This window comes from Podarcis liolepis (assembly GCF_965112155.1).
Source record: "Podarcis liolepis genome assembly, chromosome: 10".
Lineage (NCBI taxonomy): Eukaryota > Metazoa > Chordata > Lepidosauria > Squamata > Lacertidae > Podarcis > Podarcis liolepis.
In genome coordinates, this window is record NC_139562.1 from 7,114,135 (window position 1) to 7,138,490 (window position 24,356).

Genomic DNA, 24,356 nt, shown 5'->3' on the forward strand with positions numbered 1-24,356 from the left:
TGCTCCGTACTGGTTTTAATTGACTGCAACAGTTTGCTTGTTTATTTTTTATTGATTTTTAATTTTATTTTATTGTAAGCTGCTCTGAGACCCCAATCTGCTTTGGATCTGCTCCGTGTTGTTCAGCTTTGGGTGGGAAAATAGAAATCACATCTCCTCCTTTTTCTGCTGGGCAATCAGTTGGAAAACTAAGGTCATGAGGGAGGGAGGAAACCTGCTAAAGTTCAGAGATGTAGGCCCAGGTGCTACCACGTTAATTTATTTTACCTTTTTAAAAAAGAAAAAAAGAAAAATACTAGAAAAGTCACCCTTTCCCCCTCCCCTCATGAAGTAAAAAGAGAGCAATAGGATTTTTAATTGTTTATTGGGGGGGCGGGGCGGAAAGAACAATTGAGAAATCAGCAGGCAGCCCCAATAGTCTAATTCCTCCGCTTATATACCTGCTCTCACAGCTGGAACTCAGAGAAGAAGGTTGACCCCTGTTGAAGAACTCTATTTACTTTAATATCCCCTTTCCCAAATCACTGTGATTGGAGTGGCCTAATAAAATACAGTGGTACCTCAGGTTAAGTACTTAATTCGTTCCGGAGGTCCGTACTTAACCTGAAACTGTTCTTAACCTGAAGCGCCATTTTAGCTAATGGGGCCTCCTGCTGCTGCCGCGCCGCCGGAGACCAATTTCTGTTCTCATCCTGAAGCAAAGTTCTTAACCTGAAGCACTATTTCTGGGTTAGCGGAGTCTGTTACCTGAAGCATATGTAACCTGAAGCATATGTAACCTGAGGTACCACTGTAATGCGCTGTCATTAAAAGCTATACCTGCCTATCAAAACAATCCCCACCCCTTCCCTCTTGAAAAAGAATTAGTTTCAGTCAGCTGGATTTTGCAACGGGGGCGGGGGGGGGGGAGAAAGAAATGCAGCGGAGGTAGGAGGAGATAGGCCATTTTTTTAAACGTTTTTGTAAAAACCAAGGCCATGGAGTGACTGAAAAGCTTAGGAGGTCTCTCATCTGCCTTGAGAAACCTTGTTAATGGTGCAAACTGACTTAGGAACGTGAGATAATTATTCAAAAAACACTCTTGTTAGTCAAGGCACACATAGAGCCAATTCATACCCTTAACAAATAATGAATGAACAGCTTACATTCTGGCAAGACCCTCTATGTCTCAACTTAATTTCCTAATTTCGGGTGTTCTCTCCCGTTCTGTTGCATCCATATGCCCATGGGAAGTACAGCAGCAGCCCTCAATTGCTTCCTGCAACTATGAAAAGCTGCATCCTCAAAGAATCACCCAAAACTAAACCTCTTCCAAAGACTGCTGGTGCTGTTGATTCCAGTACCCACCAACCCAATGGCATGTTCCAGGAACACCTCTCTCTTCCAGCCAACTCCTCAGTTCTACCATTAAAAATAGCTGAATGGGGTGGTATTCAATGCTAGTCTTGATCACGGTAGACCTACTGAAGTTAAAGAGAACCAGGCAGAAGGCCTTTTCAGTAGTGGTGCCCACCCTGTGGATCACCATCCTATCAGATGACAAACAGATACACCGCTATATGTCCTTTAGAAGACATCTGTAGGTAGTCCTGTATGGAAAGCTTTTAATGTTTTATTTTCTTTTTATATTTTGCTGGAAGCCACCTAGAGTAGCTGGGGCAATCCAGTCAGATGGGCGAAGAAGAAGAAGAAGAAGAAGAAGAAGAAGAAGAAGAAGAAGAAGAAGAAGAAGGGGCTGTGACTAACTTAGTTTCATTAACTGCAGTAAGTCTACTCTCAGTAGTTGAATACTACCCGTTGGTCTACATAATTGGTATGCATACCAAAGTCAGAAATCCCTTTCTCTTGGAGCGCGGAGGGTCTCTGACTTGTGTGGTTAACATTGTTACAGTTTTTATGAGGAAAGGTAATTACAACTGCTTTGCAGGGGTCAGGGGACTGGAAATCAATGTATCCACGAGCGGGATTTTGCTGAGAAACTTTTGTTGTTACTATATAGGTAGGGCCTGCAATGAATGGCTAGGGTGCCAGCCACACCCTCTTTCAGAATACACCATTCTAGTCCTTCTCTCCTCCCCTTCAATTTCCCACTCCCCTTCCATCAGGCTTTCATGACCACTGAGTACATTCAGCCCTCATTCATCTGTTTTGGGTTCCCCCTTCCTCTGCTTAGGTTGCTTCCTCTTAACTTTGCTTTGGTACTTCCGGGATTCTCCCGAGCTGGCGGAAACTTTTCTCTTGTATGGGGGCTTATGTCATTTTGGCTGCATAAGGATTAACACTCAAGAGAACTAAGTTCACTAAACATATATAGGATTTCACCCTGTCCTTCCTCTAGGGAGCTTAGGGCAGTGTACGTGGCCCCCACTTCTATCCCCACCCTGTGAGAAAGGGAAATAGGCTGCTCCCACGGTCACCTTTGTGCCAAGGTGTGGATATGGACCTGGGTTCTCAACCTGTGGGTCCCCAGATGTTGTTGGACTACAACTCCCATCATCCCTGAGCTCTGGCCTTGCTAGCTGGCTCTCTCGCTCTCCTGCAGAAAGTTTGTGTGTGTGTGTGTGTGTGTGTGTGTGTGTGTGAGAGAGAGAGAGAGAGAGAGAGAGAGAGAGAGACTCCAGGTGTTGTAGGAGGCAGATAAAATGTTTACAACAGAGAAAGCTGTTCCCCTTCCAGCACTGAGAGTAGGAGCCCATAAATCTCTGCAGCTAAGTACAGCAGGTTGAAACGTTTAAGGTGAGGGAGAGAGGCAGAGCAGCTGAGCCGGAAAGGCACAAGGATCTCATTTGAGATGAGTGGCGATAAGGCAGGCCAGGGCGGCGGCCCCCATCCGCTCAGTAAACACTAATGATTGGGAGAGTGCCGACTGTCACTGGTGATAAAGAGCCGGCTAAACACTCTATTAGTTTTTCATTTTGCGAATTAATGTTCTTTATGGCGTGTGTACACTCGTCGGCTAATGAATTGTCTCGTTAGAACTGCCTGGGGTGCTCCTCAGCCGCCTCTGCTGGCAGGCATAAATTTCACAAGGAAATTAGCACTTTTTAAAAAGGCAATAACTCCTTGAAAAAGTGGCTTGCTTTCTGCCCATTTCTGCATATATACAGCCCCCAAAAAGGGTTTATTGCTAGGGAGTGGGGTAAGGAGAAGAGTAAAGTTTGAAAAGGAGAGAGAGAGAGAGAGAGAGAGAGAGAGAGAGAGAGAGAGGGAGAAAGGAATAGGACTCATATCAATCTGTATACTGTGATCTAAGGTTGGAAAAACAGAATGGTTCCCTAGACAGGCTTGAAATACAAATGAATCCTTGAAGAAATTATTATTATTATTAATAGTAGTAGTAGTAGTAGTAGTAATAGCCTGCCCATCTGGCTGGATTTCCCCAGACACTCTGGGCAGCTCCCAACAGAACACCAACAATAATAAAAAAGCAACAACATCAAACATTAAAAACTTCCCTAAGCAGGGCTGCCTTCGGATGTCTTCTAAAAGTCAGATAGTTGTTTATTTTGTTGACATCTGAAAGGAGGGCGTTCCACAGGGCGGGCGCCACTACTGAGAGTCAAGGGAACCAATGCATAGGAATAGCTACTCGTATCCTGCTTCCAAATCTGGAGAGTTGCATGGGAGTGTAGAATCATATAATTCTATGACACTAAAGCATAAGAACATCAGAAGGGACCTGCAGGTGTTGTTGTTGTTTAGTCGTGACCGACTCTTCATGACCCCATGGACCAGAGCACGCCAGGCACTCCTGTCTTCCACTGCCTCCCGCAGTTTGGTCAGACTCCTGTTTGTGGTTTCGAAAACACTGTCCAACCATCTCGTCCTCTGTCGTCCCCTTCTTCTTGTGCCCTCAATCTTTCCCGACATCAGGGTCTTTTCCAGGGAGTCTTCTCTTCTCATGAGGTGGCCAAAGTCTTGGAGCCTCAGCTTCAGGATCTGTCCTCCCAGTGAGCACTCAGGGCTGATTTCCTTAAGAATGGATACGTTTGATATTCTTGCAGTCCATGGGACTCTCAAGAGTTTCCTCCAGCACCATAATTCAAAAGTATCAATTCTTTGGCGATCAGCCTTCTTTATGGTCCAGCTCTCACTTCCATATATCACTACTGGGAAAACCATGGCTTTAACTATACGGACCTTTGTTGGCAAGGTGATGTCTCTGCTTTTTAAGATGCTGTCTAGGTTTACCATCGCCTTTCTCCCAAGGATCAGGCGTCTTTTAATTTCGTGATTGCTGTCACCATCTGCAGTGATCATGGAGCCCAAGAAGGTAAAATCTCTCCCTGCCTCTATTTCTTCCCCTTCTATTTGCCAGGAGGTGATGGGCCCAGTGGCCATGATCTTCGTTTTCTTGATGTTGAGCTTAAGACCATATTTTGCGCTCTCCTCTTTCACCCTCATTAAAAGGTTCTGTAATTCCTCCTCACTTTCTGCCATCAAGGTTGTGTCATCTGCATATTTGAGGTTGTTGATATTTCTTCCGGCAATCTTAATTCCGGCTTGGGATTCATCCAGCCCAGCCTTTCGCATGATGAATTCTGCATATAAGTTAAATAAGCAGGGAGACAATATACAGCCTTGCCGTACTCCTTTCCCAATTTTGAACCAAACAGTTGTTCCATATCCAGTTCTAACTGTAGCTTCTTGTCCCACATAGAGATTTCTCAGGAGACAGATGAGGTGATCAGGCACTCCCATTTCTTTAAGAACTTGCCATAGTTTGCTGTGGTCGACACAGTCAAAGGCTTTTGCATAGTCAATGAAGTAGAAGTAGATGTTTTTCTGGAACTCTCTAGCTTTCTCCATAATCCAGCACATGTTTGCAATTTGGTCTCTGGTTCCTCTGCCCCTTCGAAATCCAGCTTGCACTTCTGGGAGTTCTCGGGCCACATACTGCTTAAGCCTGCCTTGTAGAATTTTAAGCATAACCTTGCTAGTGTGTGAAATGAGTGCAATTGTGTGGTAGTTGGAGCATTCTTTGGCACTTCCCTTCTTTGGGATTGGGATGTAGACTGATGTTCTCCAATCCTCTGGCCACTGCTGAGTTTTCCAAATTTGCTGGCAAATTTACCTGGACCTGCAGGTAGATCAGGCCAAAGGCCCGTCTCACAGTGGCCAACTAGCTGCCTCCAGGAACCCAAACGCAGTAGCTATCAACCCACTTGTTATTCACATAAATTGATACTTTCCCGGACAGCGGGAGGAGAACAAGTTCATCCTGGCTAGTAGCCATCAACAGTCTTATTCTCTATGAATCCTTATCCCCTGTCTTAAGTTTGTAAATTGACACCAATTTTAACGTGCAGCGTCTAAGTTGCAGCTGCAGTCTCTCAAGTTGGAGATGACTTTGTTTAACCCCCTACCTTACTATGAAGTCCCCACTGAGAGAGGACTTTGCTCCCTTTCTCTCCCTCATTAGATCTTTTATTAATACATAATTTGGTTTAGAGCCAGAATTACAAATTCTTTAGTGTCTGCCTGACCTCAGACAGCAGTAGCCAGTCTTAATGAATGTTGGTGTTTCATTACTGCAATAAATGTAGATTTTAAGAGAAGTTTTATGCGTCTCCCTGCCGTACCGCAATGTAAGTCGGCTATTAGTATTTTAAACTAATACATTTCAAGTGCTTTTCTTTTCCATGGACACCACGGACTGACCCAGAGCTCTCACAGGCAGACGATAAATCTTACAAGTATCTCCCAAATATACGTTCGGTTTACTTGGACCTCCATATTTAGCTAAAAGCCATGAGCAAGTTCATCCAGCTCCTCTCCATTTTAACTGTTTATCCTGGAGGGCCAAACTACACATTGTCATAAATATATGGCTGACACTGACCTACATTTGCTGTGTCTCCTGAGAAATGCTTATAGACTACCTTGTTGCAATCAGCTTTCTCTCCTCACCCCCAGTTTCACTTCAGAGGCTGCCTCTTGTGGGGACTCAGCTGGGAGAGAAAACTGTTGAACACAATGGCATCAAATTGTGCATTTTCTTCACTCGAATGTTACCAAGGGGATGGCAGAGGTGCTTATGGTGACATCTGATTTGGCCCAGAATCATACAAAGGGAATGGCCTTTCGCTGCATAATCTTTTGAAGCAGTGTCACATGATGAAGATCGCATCTGATGTGAGTCTTGTGGGACAAACGCCCTGCTTGCCCTGACACACCACAGCCTCAAAAGACTGAGCCTGCCCAGCACTTTGAAGACCTATCTGCTGTGAGTTCCGTGGGGCCTTTTCTGCTGTGGCTACCATCTGTGGAATGCTCTCTCCAAGGAGGCTTATCTGACGCCTTCATTTTATACCTTTAGGTACCAGGCAAAAATGTTCCCTTTTAACCAGGTCTTTGGCTGATTGACATCTGATACCCTTTCAAATTTGTTGTGGAATTGGGGGGGGTATTGGGTTGTTGTTGTTGTTGTTGTAACCTTTCAAATTTGTTGTGGAATGGGGGGGGGTTATTGGGTTGTTGTTGTTGTTGTTGTTGTTGTTGTTGTTATGTATTCTGTGTTTTTTACATTGTAATTTTATGTTGTGAACCGCCTTGAGATTTACGGGTATAGAGTGGTATGCAAAATAAATACAGTGGTACCTCGGGTTAAGAACTTAATTCGTCCTGGAGATCCGTTCTTAACCTGAAACTGTTCTTAACCTGAGGTACCACTTTAGCTAATGGGGCCTCCCGCTGCACTGTTCTCATCCTGAAGCAAAGTTCTTAACCTGAGGAGCTATTTCTGAGTTAGCAAGAGTCCATAACCTAAAGCATCTGTAACCCGAGGTACCACTGTAAAGAAATAGGTAGGTAGGTAGGTAGGTAGGTAGGCAGGGCAAGGTAAGAATAACAAGGCTTTGAGTTGCATTGCCACCAGGCAGGAATCTGAAAATGCTTAGCACTGTTCCACTTGCACCTTCCTTCCTTCAGGTCCAACTGTTCACACTGGATTCAGTGCAATCTGGACTCGGAGACTGCTGGCCCTTAAACGCCATGAGCAGGCTAGTCTTGCCTTCTACGTTCTTGGGACAGTGACTAAAGAAGCCAAACCGTATCCTCTTCCAGCATGGCTTGGTGCTGAACCTGCACAGATCCTACCAAGGACACTGGGCAGAGAACGTTCCTCTCTATTTTTCCCTCCCTCAGCAACGGTCCAACTTCTTAGTGGGGCCTTAGAAAAAAGATTGATGCAGAGGTTATTAGCAGCCGGAGCCCTCCTGAACCTCTGCATCAAATATTTAACAGCCAGAGAATTAGAAAGCAGCTCTCCAGACTCCAGTGCGCAGAGTTGATAGCCTTCCTTCCCAGACACTGCACATCTTGCTCTCCTGGAGATTGATCTTGTGTCCTGGGATCAACGCTTGCGCTTGAGGTTATGATTACGCTAATTGCTCCTTGTCCTACTTTCCTCCCCGCCCCCCTCCCCGCCCTTCAACCTCCTAACCCTCCATGTATGTGGAGAACTATCACATAAATATATGCAACTGAGTTGGTGGTGTAATCAAAACTCTGGCTGCAGAAACTGTGCGGCTGGACTTCAGGGCGACAGGTTCGCGAACTACAGAGTGTGGTGCGGCAAGGGAGAAATGATACCTTATTTTTTTCTCAGCAGTTAATTCCCGCTCATGCAGAGACTCCATAAAGACTTTCTAAGTTCTCTAAAGCTTGGTCCATTCCTGAGTGAACTGTCGGCCCCTTTCCATGACCCAGAAGCAACCTACCAGGTGCTTTTCTTGTGCCATGTTTATTTTATTTATCAAACGTGTGATTCTCAAAGAATTTCAAGGCACAGCACAGTAAGTTCAGAATAAAACAGCTCAAGAAGTACATTCAGCAATGAAAGGCACCACTGGCACATAGCACAACATAGGCGGGATCTGCTAAGTTTGCATGGGAAGGAGCGGTCTGCATTTGGCACATACAATTTACTACTACTGCTACTACTACTAAGCACTTCTATAACATTTTATAGTGTTAATCCAGCTAGATCACAGTATTGTCTACACAGATTGGCAGCAGTTCTCCGGGGTTTCAGACAAGGACCATTCTTAACCCTACCTGGAGACACCAGAGATTGAGCCTGAGATCCTTGCCAGGCAAAGCACATCCTTCGATCATTGAGCTATGGCCCCTTTGAGCTCAAAATGGTCAGGATTGTTAACAGCAACAACAACAACAACAACAACAACAACAGTATTAAATTGCACTAATTTGTTGTCTTTTTCACAAAAAGCAACCCAACACGATTTACAAAACAGTGTAAAAGCAGTATGAAACTAGAACAACAACAACAACAAAAACATACAAACACACCATACTTATTCAAAAGGTAGGTCTAACCCAGGGGTCAGCAAACTTTTTCAGTGGGGGGCTGGTCCATTGTCCTTCAGACCTTGTGGTGGGCCAGACTATATATTTTTTTGGGGGGTGGGGGGTGGGAATGAACGAATTCCTATGCCCCCAAATAACCCAGAGATGCATTTTAAATAAAAGGACACATTCTACTCATGTAAAAACACGCTGATTCCAGGACTGTCCACGGGCTGGATTTAGAAGGCGATTGGACCTGATCCAACCCCCAGGCCTTAGTTTGCGTACCCGTGGTCTAACCTCTCCCAACTGGAAGAAGCCACAAACATCTAAAGTCCTCCAAATTAAGGGACAAAAACCCAGGTAAAAAGGAATGTTTTTGACTGCTTCACATCCTTACAACAACCTCATAAAGCTGATCAGTATTATTGAGCTGAGGTGCCTTCTTTCTGGTGGGCCCCTAGTTACAAAAACCATGTGTATGTATTATTGATTATTACTTTTATTAATATAATTCAATTTATATCCTGTCTTTCCCAAAGGAGCCCAGGGCTCCCTTTTCTTTTCATTTCATTTGCTTGGACTTTGAACTGAATGGTGATTCATTTTAACCACCGCTCTTAAATTTTACTGCGGCTCTTCGCATTTTATTCCGGTTTTATGCTTCTCCTATTTATCATTTTATTTGGATTTTACACTGTGTTAATAATGGTGTGGGTCTTTTTGGGCAAGCCTCTTTGAGAATTTTTATCACACTCAAAGGACCTAACCTGCATTTAGCAAAGGCAGTCGGAAGGAAACTGGTGTTTGTGTGTAACAGGGAGCTGGCACCTACGGCTTGTGCTCTCCCCATCCCCTGCAACCTGGCCGCTTTCCAGAGCTTGTGTTTTGATATCATTGCATTGTGCATTTATCTGTCCTGCCAACGTCAGTCAGTGCAGCAGAAAGAGGAACACAGGAATCTGCATAAGGCTGGGTCTTAGCATTGTACATAATGGCTGGTAGCAGTTCTCTACTGAAATCAGTTCTCTACTGATTTCAGGCAGGGGAATTCCCAGCCCTTCCTAGAGAGGCCAGGGATTGAACCTTGGACCTTCTGCATTCAAAGCAGATGTCCTTCCACTGAGCAAAGGCCCTTCTCAAACACAGGAAGCTGCCTTATATGCTCTAGCGCCCAACGATGGCTTTTTGACAACTTGTGGAAACTAGCTATGTTTTACAAAAGGGACTGGAGAGAACTGGACATGGGGATTTACTGGTGTAATAAACAAAAATGTGCCCTTATTCCCTTATGGGGAACACAAGAGCCCTTATAAAGTCCTTTGTAGGTTCTCCATCGGTCGGAGAAAGAGGCCAACCAGAGAATATTGAGAAGCAAAGCAGCTCATAAGCCTGATCTTTATTGAACTGTTGCAACAGGGTGCCCCCTTCACACGCTGGAGAAGGAGGAAGACCCCAAACAAAGGTGTGCCCACTCTTATATAGACATTTTAAAATGCCCAGAGTCCAAGACCACCCCCAGAAACATCATACATACATCACAGAAGGGGTGTAGCTCAACACCCCCCAGATACATCATACCTACATCACAGAAAGGGAAGTCTACAACAGAAATCTGAGTGCATTGTTTATCTCCTGTCTGGCAGGTTACCAGTTAATAGTCACTTGATTGGATACCCTGGGGAGCCTGGCCAGTCTTTTGTAATGACAAATACTTAGTTCCTGAGCCAGGTCACAGGCTCACCCTATTCATAGACAGACATACCCTTAAGACAGGATTTGTGAACAAAAAGACAATGGGGAGGCTTTTCCATTTTCCTTCAACCTTGCAGAGCAATATTTGAGGTCAATTTGCAAGGGACAAAATGGTTTCAGGACTTTTTCTGGGGGGTTTCAGACATGTGGTTTATATATGCAGTTATGAATATTTATCTTTTATGTACATATATAAGACCTTAAATTTTTTATTTCACTGGCTTCCCTGAAACACCCGATTGGCTACCCAACCAGGTGGGAAACAAAACTCTGAACTAGATGGACCTTTTACAGATAGGTAGCCGTGTTGGTCTGCCATAGTCAAAATAAAAAAAATCCTTCCAGTAGCACCTTAAAGACCAACTAAGTTAGTTCTTGGTATGAGCTTTCGTGTGCATGCACACTTCTTCTTCTTGCATATTCAGTGGGATACGTGGATTGTAGAGGGTTTTTAATTCTAAGACCCTTGAGTATAATGTCCAGGTTCTTGCATTTAGTAAGAAAGAAGATATCAGTCTGTACCTGTGCAAGTTTCTTGGTGAGGTTGATGGACTTCCATTTCATGCAGCTCAATGTGGTGCCTTCCATGGTTCCAGTTACAGATAGGTAGCCGTGTTGGTCTGCCATAGTGAAAATAAAAAAATTTCTTCCAGTAGCACCTAAAGACCAACTAAGTTAGTTCTTGGTATGAGCTTTCGTGTGCATGCACACTTCTTCAGTAGGTGCTACTGGAAGGAATTTTTGTAGATGGACCTTTGTTATGGTCCAGCAGGGATCTTCCAATATTCTTACGGATTCCTGTTCTGGTGGGAGATTCATGCAGCGCATAAAAGCAAGTGCTATCCAAAACCACACATGCTCTGGTCGAAGAGTTGGACACGACTAAACAACATCAACATCCAAAAGCAACATCTCTCATTATACTTTCTTGTCAGGGACTGGCAGGCTCATTGTTGGCGAGTGTGCACCAGGGGCAGGGGGGCTGGAGTCTGACTCAGGGCAGTGGTTTGTGGGGGCCTGTTCAGCCAGGAGGCAAGATTCAGGCAGGGGAAGCTTCAGAGTTGGAGGACGGAAGGAGAGGAGGAAGTGAAGGGCTTCCCCACCCTCTCCTGCACCACTGGCTCACAGAACCAGGAGGGGACTGAAAAAGGATGAACAGAAGAAGTATCCACACAGGCGCAGTCTCCGGCTGCATGCACGCAGACCATCAGGGGGAGGTACATTAACTGGTGGAGGGGGAGTGGTCCCCTGTTACAGCAACTGTTCCATACAGCGCTGACCTGGGAATAGCAGCCTAGTTGTTAGATTGGTATGCGTAGATTTCCAGAGCTGTAGAAGCAATTGTTAAGTGTTATCTTGGACAATAAATACTTAACTATCTGCCATGTGCATTCTTTTGGCTGAGAAGCACCCCTGACAATTATCTACTGATAAGGAGCCTCTGCTACAAAAAAAGAAGAATATTAATTCAGCCAGATGAGGTAAAAGTAGGACTCACAGCAAACTCTTAAAAAGCTAACAGCTCTGGGTGTGTTCCTCTTTCAGATAACACACACACAAGATGATCAGTGCTTATTAATGCAGAGGCAATCAACATAATCAGGGCCTTGATTGCACAAGGATGGGAAGGAAGATGGTTTCTTGGTTAAAAGACGAATCCACCAGCTGAAGAACCATCTCCCCCTTTAGCTGATGTAGGGCTGAGTTTGGCTGGAAAGGACTGCACTATCAAATCTCTTAAAAACAAAATAATACAGTAGAAGAACATCTACCCAAAGTGGGGCACCTGGCTTTGCAGATTCTTGTTGGTGGTTTGCAGTACAAAATCTGATATCAGAAAATATAAAAAAGAGAATCAAGGATCCACGAATATTCCTAACACAGCCCAAATCATGAATTAATCACCACCACCACCACCACCACTCTTGGTGAATTTAGCTGTGCTGGTTTAAATGTTGATATCAGTGCCTCAAAATTCACATAACGGGCTTAGAAATCCCAGAAGGTGGAAAAATCATAATGAATGGAGACTTAAACAAACATAAACATATTCCAGGGTGATCTGCATGCACACACGAAGCATGTTAATGCCACACACTGCCCCTTCTTTAGAAATGTCAGGAGTCTGGAGATAGAATTGGGAACTTCTGGATCTATGCTTTGCTGCATGAAGCATTCCTGGGCCTAAGATGTTCCACAGTGGCTTCCTCTAGTTCTAGCAGCAACAGAAGCTCCTGAGTCTGGCTTAGGTTTTGATCAGGCAGCAGTCTGCCTTGTGTCCCTGCCCACTTGGCTATCTCCGGCTCCCCAAACTGCTTATGGCCCTGAACACAATGTGAAGGTACAAGATAGCATCTTGAAGCGTTTAAGGGTTGCACTTTGGATTCTCTAGCACGGAAGCACACCATGGTAAAGGAGCAGTTGAGGACAGGTGCTAAGTAGCTGCTGCCCAGCTGCCCACTGGAAAAATGGATGCGAGCAAAGGGAAAGGGTCATTACAGCCAACTCATCATGTTTCTTGTAGGGACTTATTCTCCGCACAGAGCCTGAACTTTCCCATAAGCCCTTCTTTCCCAGAAAATGAACCTGCACTCAAAAACAGGAATTCTAGAAAAGGTAAGCTTTCAGGTAGCCAGCCAGCCAATGTTAAATACCAAGAAATATTCAAGGTTTATTAACCTGAAGCAACCTGTAATCCTCCCTAAATAGGGACAGGAGACAGAGACAACACTCTTAATGAGCGATTATGCTGGGCACAAATAAATCTTTGGGTATACACAGGATTATGCATATCAACACGCCATGCGAAGCAACTGTCCCAACCCTGCTCCTGACGGTTTCTCTGGGGAGAAAAGGCAATTCTGTTCTTGTGCTAACCCTCTTTCTCCCTCCCCACGCTGCATTAACTGGCTGCTCAAATTTACTAAAGGGTAATTTTAAAACTAGCGTCCCAGGCCCCCAAAGAAGAGATGCAAGAGGTCTGTGAGATAAAGAGTCAAAATCTGATTCTCCTTTAAAGATGATGAGTTGTGTCTCTGTATGCCATGAGGTGTGTCTGTGTGTCTCTGGTGTTGAGCCTCTGAGGTTGCCGGCTGCATCTCTGCATTTTAGGGCTACAAATCCGGAGGAAGAGCACTGCAGAAGAGCATCTCCTACAGAAACATATGGCAATTCCTATCACAGCCTGCTTTTCTAATACCTTTCCACCATGCTGCCAGTTTTAATTCTGAAAAAGCCTGCCTCAGTGACTAATAATAATAATAATAATAATAATAATAATAATAATTTTTATTTATACCCCGCCCTCCCCAGCCAAGGCCGGGCTCAGAGTGGCTTACAAGCAATAATAAAAACAAGTTGAATGATTACAACTTAAAAACAAAAATAAAATACAACATTAAAATACTGAAACATTAAAATATTAAAATATAGCCTCCTCGCAGGAGGAGAAGGAAAAGAAAAAAGAAAAAGAGGGAGGGAGGGAATCAAATTGGCTCCAAGCCAAAGGCCAGGCGGAACAACTCTGTCTTACAGGCCCTGCGGAAAGAAATCAGATCCTGCAGGGCCCTGGTCTCATGAGACAGAGCATTCCACCAGGCTGGAGCCAGTGTTGAAAAGGCCCTGGCTCTGGTTGAGGCTAATCTGACTTCCTTAGGGCCCGGGACCACTAGGGTGTTGCTATTTATGGACCTTGAGGCTCTCCATGGGGCATACCAGGAGAGGCGGTCCCGTAGGTACGAGGGTCCTAGGCCGTGAAGGGCTTTAAAGGTCAAAAGCAGCACCTTAAATCTGACCCTGTACTCCACTGGGAGCCAGTGCAGCTTGAAAAGCACTGGATGAATATGCTCCCATGGCAGAGACCCCGTGAGGAGCCTCGCTGCAGCATTCTGCACCCGCTGGAGTTTCTGGGACAGCTTCAAGGGCAGCCCCGCGTAGAGTGAGTTACAGTAGCCAAGCCTGGAGATGCCCGTTGCATGGATCACTGTGGCCAGGTCGGGGAAATCTGGGGAACACTGTGCTCAGCTCACACTCTTTGTGTGTTTGCACAGTCAGGTGCCACACCAAAATACAGTCTAGATGAAGGCCAAAGGATAGTCCAGAAGAGAAGAGATCCCCACAGTATACAGATGCCGTTCACAAGGACAAAATTCTGAATGCTGTATTAGCACAGAATTCCAAAGTGTGCAGATAACATGACACACTCATGAAACAAAGAGGGAAATGCTTAAACGCTGCTTGCATTTAGCCTATATTTATTGAACTATAGCTCTGATTTGCTTGCACAAAGCTTACGTGGAGGTTAGATTGTTGCACATTCAATTTCTACTCATTCAGTACTCATCCTAATTTGCTTGTGGAATGTCCATTTATTCTCCCCTCTGCCTTCAGCCTCCTGGTCTCTTATCTCCCTGTCCCTTAGCTTCACTGCTCCTTGGGACCTCTTCTAAGTCTCTAGCCTGAATCTGTGAGAAGTTTTATTCCCAGCAAAAACAACAGCTTACCCTTTCCTCACAGTTGTTGGCCTGCAAACTGCTTTGCTTCCTGAGCAACTGAACATTCGAAGAACATCATTCCTGCTCAGCCAGTCAGTAGCAGAGGCTTCTCCGCCATAAACGCAATACACTTCAGCTCTTTGACATAGTTTTTGTTTTCAAATATCACCACCAGACCCAAGTTCTCAGGAAGTGGTGAACGCAAAATTGAAACCAATGAATGAAAAAGAATTTCCTTGAGCACTCTGGTGAGTTTAGCTACACGCTACAACCTTAGCATCCAAACAGTTATTGCTAAGAGTAAAGTTTGCATTCTTTGCGGGCGGGGGAAGAGAAAGAAGAGGAAGAGGAAAAACAATCCAGGAGAAGACAAAAATGACTGTGTCATATCTGACTGGTTTGGAAAATACAAAAATCCAATTCTGAAGAAGCACAGATAAGGGGAGAGCTGTGGAAGTGCCATCAGCTTAGCAAACACTAAATAATGAACGAGGGAGAGACTGTGGGGTGTGATAAAACACTCCATTAGCTGGGCTGGTTTTAAATGAGTGATAATTGTGGCAGAGACACAGAAAAAAAGGTTATTGAATTTTTATCTGTAGGAAGGGGAGGCCTTTGACAGATTAACTATAAAGTCACTCAGCCCAGTTTGTATATTGTACAAATACTGTAAAAAAGAAGAATAAATAAATAATAAATACATTTTTTTTTATACCCCGCCCTTCCCAATTCAGAAAACCGGGCTCAGGGCAGCTAACAACAAGTTTAAAGCGCTTAATTGTAATACAACATTGAAGCAGCATAAAATACAGTATAAAAGCATGAATAACAATAAAATTCAAAGTTCAAAAATCAATTTGGGGGAAATCCATCCAATAAACATTAGTCACCAGGGCTAGTTGGCTGAATTAGTCCTATTTGGGCCAGCAAGGAGACCAGGGGAGAATTAGCTGTGGGGTCTCAGAGCGGGTGATCTTCATAAAAGGGGATGGGGAGGAAAGAGAAGGGAAATAAAAGAACAGGCTGAATTCGAATTAAAGGCCAGCCAGAATAGCTCTGTCTTACAGGCCGGGCGAAAGGAGGTTAAATCCTGCAGGGCCCTGGTCTCATGGGACAGAGCATTCCGCCAGGTCGGAGCCATCACTGAAAAGGCCCTGGCCCTGGTGGAGGATAGTCAAACTTCCTTAGGGCCCAGGACCTCTAAACTATGGTTATTCATGGACCTTCAGGTCCTCTGCGGGGCAGACCAGGAGAGGCGGTCCAGGTAAATACGAGGGCCCTAAGAAGAGTGTCTTAACCCCAAATCCTGACCAAGCCAGGGAAACTGCTGAAGCTGAGGAGCTCAAGGTGTTGGGAACATAACCCACAAATAACCCAGAGATGAATTTTAAATAAAAGGACACATTCTACTCATGTAAAAACACGCTGATTCCCAGACCGTCCGCGGACCAGATTTAGAAGGCAATTGGGCTGGATCCGGCCCCTGGGCCTTAGTTTGCCTACCCATGAATTAGTCAAAGGCCTGGGAGAAGAGGGATTTATTTGTCTCGAGATGACTCACTTTGTGCCACTGGAAGGTTGGAGAAAGCTGCCTTCATACGGCTGGAGAGCCATTCCAAACTTTCGTGCATATTGGCCAAGGCCTTCAGGTCGCTGACATCAGAGAGAATCTCTTGTGTGGGAATCAGCTTATCACCCAGGTTCCCAATGAGCACTTCGGATTCTTTGCCAAAGGCGGTTCTAGAACAAGAAAAACACAAGGCACATATACAATTAATACAAAACTCAACAATAGTGTAAAGAAAAGGACTTTCTCAGTCAGATTTGTCTGGGGGGCTTTTCCTGGTGTGGGATTTTGCACGTCCATCTGAGCCCATGCTGCTCCCACATCAGCCTGTCAGGTGCTCTTGATTCCTGAAACTGGGATAACCTGAATGCATTATTTATCAGTGCAACCAGCGACGTTACAATGGAGTTTTGAGGCTGGATCTGTACAGAGTAAGAAAAGATCAGATACCAGGATAATCTGAATGCTAGCCTCACTGAAATCCATGCTAGTTGTGATACACTTGCCTCACTGATTTCAACAGGACTAAAGCACAACTAAGTCTGGATCCGACTCATTTTTACTGAAGTTTAATGTATTTAAAATTACCGGTATTTGATCCCACTATTCAGCTAGAAGCAGCTCATGGCCAGACATTAAAAACAAGAATCAAACAACAGTAGGTCAAAACAAGATTGGAGTGATCGTTTTGCAGTATTATGGCAGTGGACAAAGCTGTAGTGTAACTTTTGAATAAATGTGTTGTTTTGAAGAAGAAGAAGAAGAAGAAGAAGAAGAAGAAGAAGAAGAAGAAGAAGAAGAAGAAGGAAGGAAGGAGAAGAAGAGACACAACTTCATTACAAAATTTATACCCGCAGCAAGTTAACGTGTATGTACTGTCAAGATGGAGAAAGCCCCTTTTTTGCATTATATTTATTCTTGCATGCTATATCATTTTGAGTTGTATCCCCCCCCCCCAAGTTAAAAAATAGAATAGAATAAATGGCACAACAAATCAACAATCCATGCTTTCTTCTAAATCATGTGAAGGAGTTTGACCCATTTCAAAGCTCGACCAGGCTGGCTCCAGACTACAAGGAAGGGTGAAGAATTCCTTAACATAATTTTCCTAATGGATTCCGGTAAGTTGTAATAACAAGCCTCTCATTCATCACGAGGGATTTCTAAAACAACTTAGTAGCTCATGAACAGGCTTTTTCGGATGTCCCAGAGGGAGGGGCTGGGCGGCTGGACAGAGAAGGCTAGTAAAATTGATCATGGGGTCAGGCGGTCAAACACTGAGTCATCCACTAAAGGAACACACATTATTAAGTAACTTACAATGCCCAAAGGGAACCCTCCACAGTTCAGATCTATTTCCTGGTAACAGGCAACCCTGAAGAAATTCATCCTGCACATTCAAAGGAATTTGAGGGCTACGCATGTCTGCCCTGAAAGATAAGACAACCCATTCATGGCAAGGCCACCTGTTGTTGCCACTATCATTTTAGGAATAATTTACCTTATGAAATCCTCCTCTTCCTCCCTCTTTGGTCGCAATTGCTTGGGCTGGGCCATGTTGATCCAGTTTGGAAGAGACTTCAGGAGTCTCGTGATATCATCATCTTTTGCCCAAGACGCACTGATGACCAGCTTTTCATCAGATTGAACAATGCTCCTACATCAAATGAGAAATGGTGATGTAAGGAAGAGGTGAGGTGTATTTCCTGATTATTTGATATTCCAGCTCACATTATGAAATAAATAAATAAACCATCACTCAAATGTGATGGGGGTCCAGGCTGTGGAATAAAGTGTGTCCCTATACCATACCACAGAGACAATTATAAACAACTCTTTTTTATTATTATTTTTAAAAAATTTGGTTTACAAAAGTATGAGCAATGTCTCTCTCTTTTTTTCCAAGCTACATTTTTACAGATCAGTTTCATTTGTTGAGACATTAGTGTTACATTAGGAAGAAAAGGGGAGAAAGGTGAGTGGGACGGGGTCGGTTGGCGATGTTTCTGTTTTACTTAATATATGTTATAATCAACTCTGATCTCTGCATAACTGAAAATCAGCAGTGTTGATGAAGAATTCTTTGCAACTCAAAAGGTTGTAAAGGGTTTTAATCAACAGGTTGGTTCAGTGGGAGATACTTCTTAGTTTCTAAATTCAATCTGCCAAAAGCAAAATGACGCAGTTTGAGTTTTCAAATGCTGCAGGATCCCGGAGCCTAAATCTCCATTTCAGACTTCACTACTCTCTGGAACAATGTGCTTTCCCATTTCCTAAACTATCAACCCCTGAGCTGCATCAAAAATCAACGCAAAATTGAAAAGCAGATAAAAGTAAAAGCTGTCTTGAACAACAAATAGCCCTCCAGCTCAGACTGTAGAAAATCCAATGGTTCTGCCTAGTATTCTGTTAAGAATATCAGAAAAACATAGTTATTTTTGAAGGAAGAGAGGAATTTGGTCATTTCCTTCTCATCGAGGGCCTATTTGCTAGACTACGTTAACCAGTATGCTTTGACCACTCAAGTCTGAAATGACAACAGCAATGAGGCTGCTACTACTCTGGGGCGTTTATTTCACAGTCTAACAAATACAACTGTTTTCTTCTCAATCCTGCACCTCAGAATTATAGTCTTAGGTTCATTTTATCCTATGTGCCTCCTAGACATAAGCCCTTGCAATACTCTCCCTGTGTTTTCAAACTTTATCTAATAATTCAAGAAGAGAGACATTCCAGAGAGTAATGAAAAGTAGAGCCCTGGAAAGTCACCATGCCACGTAAGACGGAAGACAATAAAATAGTTATTTGTCACAGCAGTGGGGATGCCATATTTAATTCAGAACTCCACCCCAGTTTTGTCATTCCTTACCTGTGCCACCTGGAGCAAGCGGCTCTGTTTATGTGATCAGCTGTGGCAAACCTTGGTCTGGATTGTGTGGATTGATGGGGTGGGCAAATGATTGTCCCGCTGCATGATGGAAGGTTGTGTTTTTGGTCTCCTCGAGGATTCCAGTTTGGGTGACGTAATGTAAAGGTAAAGGTAAAGGGACCCCTGACCATTAGGTCCAGTCGTGACCGACTCTGGGGTTGCACGCTCATCTCGCTCTATAGGCCGAGGGAGCCGGTGTTTATCCGCAGACAGTTTCCGGGTCATGTGGCCAGCATGACTAAGCCGCTTCTGGCGAACCAGAACAGCACACGGAAACGGCGTTTACCTTCCCGCCAGAGCGGTACCTATTTATCTACTTGCACTTTGACGTGCTTTTGAACTGCTAGGTTGGCAGGAGCAGGGGCCGAGCAACGGGAGCTCACCCCGTCGCGGGGATTCGAACCGCCGACCTTCTGATCGGCAAGTCCTAGGCTCTGTGGTTTAACCCACAGTGCCATCCATGTCCTTTGCTTCCTGCTTTAGGTGGAGATAAAAGGAAGTGAACCAGGGACCTTTTGGACACACAGCAGACACTGTACCACTTAGCTAGAGTCTCCTCCTTGCAACTCCATGCTTTGGTGCATGATATGTGTTTGGGGCAAGAGACCTGCTCTATTTGTGGATGAGCATGAATTTCTCATATTCAGACATGTTGAATCTGAAAGTGAAATCTGTTGCTGACTCCTGGGGTGCTTCTGTCACTAAATACCTGAGTCTCAATTAGCCCCAGCGGCCCCCAGATGTTCCCTAATCAAAGTCCCGAGCCACTCTGCTATTTTGTTTCCAGGGGTTATTAGCAGCCATTTGAATTTTGGAAGCAGTGCAGGTTCTGGAGCTGCTATGTCATCTCAAGCAGATGTCTTATGCACTCAACGCACTGAGCCGTGAAGGGAATCGGGCCTTTCTCTGCAATGCCCTGTCACCTGTTTGTCTGTTACGCCCCTTTCCTAGCCCCCTCCTGGGAGCCAGATACAACACAGCAACACAGATGGCTCTGTCTGTGGCCCAATGAGCCAAAAACCAATTATTAGATTGTCGTGCTGGTGGTGATGATTAACCCTATTACCAGAACAGGAAAAATTGCATAGCTAGCTGCTTTGAGATAGTGGTGGTGGGTGGATTCCGGTATCAGTTTTAAGATGACAGCTCTGTTCTTCAATGTATGCCACCTTCTCAAGTCTGTGGTGTCTGTGTTTCTCCCACCCAACCCCTTAAATGGTCCTTGCATTTTCTCTGCCACTTCTGACAGCTGCTGGCATCCTAGGGCTGACTGCCACATCCCCTAGTTAATATTCTGCATGGACATGTAGCACATCACCCTTGGGAAACATGTCCATTAGGACAGGGGGGGCACCACAGACACGGAGATGCCAGCATAAACAAACTTCACTAGCCAAACCACAAGGAGTGTCTGCTCGCTTCTCCAGCCATAGATTCCAACTGCTTGCCATGAAAATAGCTGTGCCCAGGTAACACTTCAAAAGAGAAGTGTAGGATTAACACCTTAGCTTAAACTTAGAGGTGCATTTAACCTCTCATGCACCTGCTGAATCCTTTAACTTGCAGTTTGCCTTATGTACTAATCTGAAGGGACGCGGTTGGCGCTGTGGGTTAAACCACAGAGCCTAGGACTTGCCGATCAGAAGGTCAGCGGTTCAAACCCCCGTGACGGGGAGAGCTCCTGTTGCTCGGTCCCTGCTCCTGCCAACCTAGCAGTTTGAAAGCACGTCAAAGTGCAAGTAAATAAATAGGTACCGCTCTGGCGGGAAGGTAAACGGCATTTCCGGGAGCTGCTCTGGTTCGCCAGAAGCAGCTTAGCCATGCTGGCCACATGACCTGGAAGCTGTCTGCGGACAAACGCCGGCTCCCTCAGCCTATAGAGTGAGATGAGCACCGCAACCCCAGAGTCGGCCACGACTGGACCTAATGGTCAGGGGTCCCTTTACCTTTACTAATCTGATAAATGCACTAAAACCTTTGGCAGGACTGGAGGTGTGAGTTTGAGTTCTTCATACGACCAGGAAGGCTGGGACAGCTGAGAATAATCCTTGGCCAAGGTCTTGCGAGAGCCACTGCCAGTCAGAGTACACTAGGATAAATGGACCCGTGGTCCGATTCAGCACGAGGCAGCTTTAAATGACAGGAGGATGGGCTATGAATCAGAAGTGGGGGAGCACAATCCAAGGTTCAAGACTTGGCACCTCCAGTTAAAGGGTTCTGGGTAACTGGGATGGGAAACGCTAAAGACATGAAGGGCTGGATAAATAACTAGCACCATGCAGTTTCTTATACACATTCTCTCCCTATCTCACAATGAGTTAGGAGAACATCTTGTGCCCCCATTATGCTCTTCCTAGTCACATAACGGGCATAATGACTTCTATTTGTACCTAGCATGAGCTAGTAGACCAAGTAGTGTATTTTCTGTGTTCTTTTATGTCCTCCTCTTCCTGTAATCAGGGATTGGACACTGAAATGAGGGCTGAGGGCTGACCTAATTGCGCCACTGCAAACGCAATAAATAAAGAGTTCACTTGTAACTTCACTTGTAGGTAAACAACTTAAAGCAGGGGGACAGGTAAGTTTTGTATTAGTGGGACTGGGGGTATTAACTATGTATGTGCAAATAGGCTAGTTATTGTCTCACCTTTATCCTTGTAGCTATATCCCTACTGTCTTTTCTTGTACATTATTTACTACAAAGGTATGTCTTAATTATGCATTACATGGGCGGAGCATTGCTCCTCCTACTGCCACCATCAAACCCATCCATCACCAACAGGTCCCAGGGCACGCCTCAGCAATTTAAAATTCAATATTAAAAGCAGTCAAAACAAATTACAATGCAGCGGTAGTCTGTATTTTACAATTTTAGGACGTCCTAATGGTTTTATTGCACACTGCCATGAAATCTTTTTGAATGAGTTGGCAGTGTAGAAATACACTTATAGGTAAAAGAAATCTAAACTTATTCCCTTATCTGCCTTTTCCTCCTAAAGAAGAAAACCTCCAAATGCTTCAGTCTGTCCTTGAAGGGAAGGACCTGAAGGGTGCTACCTGGCCCTCAAGCAAGCCTTACCTGTAGGCCACAGTGCAGGTGTCCTTGTATTCCTGGAGTTTGACACACACCATGTTGAGGAACTGGTCAGAGTAGGCACTCAGGTCGTGCATCAAATTCATGAGGTCCTGGACAGTCTTTTCCACAATCACTGTGCTCTGCCGAAAGAAAGAAAGAAAGAAAGAAAGAAAGAAAGAAAGAAAGAAAGAAAGAAAGAAGTTTTTTAAAGGCTTGTCATGGTGGGCCCCTACCAAGAAAAACATTTTACAAGCCTTTCTAAGTTTATTTGGCACAAGCAAGCAAACCAAGAACACCATAGTTAGTTTTAATTAAATGCAACAATTCAATACAATGGCGTAAGATTCTTGTTTTCAACCTTGGGTACTTAGTACTTCTTCATGCAGAATATAGTTGAATTAACCAATTCACTCTCACAAGATGTACCGTAGATTCCGACATATAAGACGACTTTTTAACCACGAAAAAGAGGGGTCGTCTTATACGCCGGGTATTGGCGGTGGCGGGCTCCACTCCGCGCCGGGAGAGAGTCGCCCGGTGCGGAGCCCGCCCACTGCTGCTTCGGAAGCAGCAGCAGGGGCGGCGGGCTCCACTCCATGCTGGGCGGCTTTCTCCCGGCGCAGAGCTGCCCAGCATATTAGGCTACTGGGCTTATAAAACAAACCCCCAAATTGCAGCTGCCAATTTGGGGGGGTCATTTAATACGCCCAGTCGCCTAAGACGCCGGAATCCACCGTGGTGATGGCCACCAATCCTCTCCTTCAGAGCTGATTCATGGAGGGTAAGGATATGACTACTAATCATCATGGCTGTGTACAACTTCTACTGTTGGATGCAGTATGTTTCTGAATAACCGTTTCTGGGACTCACAAGTAGGGCAAGCACTCTTGGGCTAAGGTCCGGCTTACAGGCTTCCCATGGGCATCTGGTTGGTCACTGCGAGAAAAGGTTTCTCTTTCTTTCCCAAACTAACCCATTCCCCCAAACACACCACCCTTTCTTTGTTGGCAAAGTGCTCCAGCCCCCAATCACTTTGCTTTACTCTATATCTTTTCCAGGTAAGGAATATATATATATTTAGTTGGTTTCTATGAGAACCTCCACATCCCTTTCTCAATTTGTGTTGGCCCCGAAGAGCCAGTGGCTCAAGCCAACATCCCCACAAGTCTTCTCAAAGCAGCTGGTTTGCTGTTACAGCATTTTGTACGCTGTCTGGGTATCTGCACACTTCTCTTTCGTGTAAGCCCCACTGATGGGTGCAGGAAAGAAAGAGAAAGGTAAAACTAGCTTCCAGAGGGGCAATTGTGTTAGCTTCTTGCAGCAAAAACAAGAGTCTTGTGGCACCATAAAAATTACTAACCAATTTAACACGCTGCAAAATAATATTTCGCTTCACAGAATAGCAGGATTATTTTCTGAGCTGCGCACTTAAAAGCAAGAGGCTGAAGCATCTCCCAAGCCCTGCTTTGGTTTACATATTGAATTAAAGTCCTCCGTGCAGCTGATTCCATTGACTCCGACAGGTGAGGCATTCTCTCCCCGCCTCCCTTGCAAGAGAGTTGGACACTTTTTGCATTTGAAGTTGCAAAACCTCATCAGAGTCAAAGCCGGAGCCTCTCCGCTACCCTCCCCCAAGCCTGGCTTCCTTCTCAGCATCGATTTTAAGATTAAAGTACTGCAAGAAGGACCCAGATCCATAATCCTGTTCCTGCAGATTTACCGGTGAGTGACAGGAATTGATTCTGCTCTCCAAGCTGCTAAAAAGAATAAGGAAGCCTCCCCCTCGCTCAGCGCTGCAACCCGGCCCTTTGCATGTGCGGCACGTTATTCCGAGGGAAGTTTGACAGTCGTCAAAGGCACTTTGCAGAGAGTGTCCTTGGCTGGGAATATAGGGTGGTGAAAAACACTTCAGCTCTGCACATCGACTGATATTCCACAGCTGCCCTGTACAACTCGTGACTTTCTGAGCTGAAGGTATCCCCTCGGTCATTGCCTCCGCCCACCTGGGGCTTGAGGAAGCTCCTGTTCAGAGGCTGCCTGGGGCTGAAGGAGGTAGGGCTGGTCAAGCACCTGGCCAGCCAGAACACTAAAAATATATATGATGGGACTGAGCCTTGGAAGAAGAAGAAGAAGAGTTTGGATTTGATACCCCGTTTCATCACTACCCGAAGGAGTCTCAAAGCGGCTAACATTCTCCTTTCCCTTCCTCCCCCACAACAAACACTC

The 24,356-nt window shown here is 44.9% G+C and overlaps 1 protein-coding gene across 1 annotated transcript in view; it reads right to left on the minus strand.

The window, feature by feature from the left end:
- Nucleotides 1-24,356, minus strand: part of EXOC4 (exocyst complex component 4) — a 369,665-nt gene that overhangs the window by 37,227 nt on the left and 308,082 nt on the right. Inside the window, exons 12-14 of the mRNA XM_083461060.1 lie at nucleotides 22,134-22,270; nucleotides 17,627-17,782; nucleotides 16,120-16,298 (exon numbers count right to left, since the gene is read on the minus strand). Coding sequence (XP_083317186.1) covers nucleotides 16,120-16,298; nucleotides 17,627-17,782; nucleotides 22,134-22,270 — 472 coding nt within the window. The remainder of the gene's footprint in view (nucleotides 1-16,119; nucleotides 16,299-17,626; nucleotides 17,783-22,133; nucleotides 22,271-24,356) is intronic.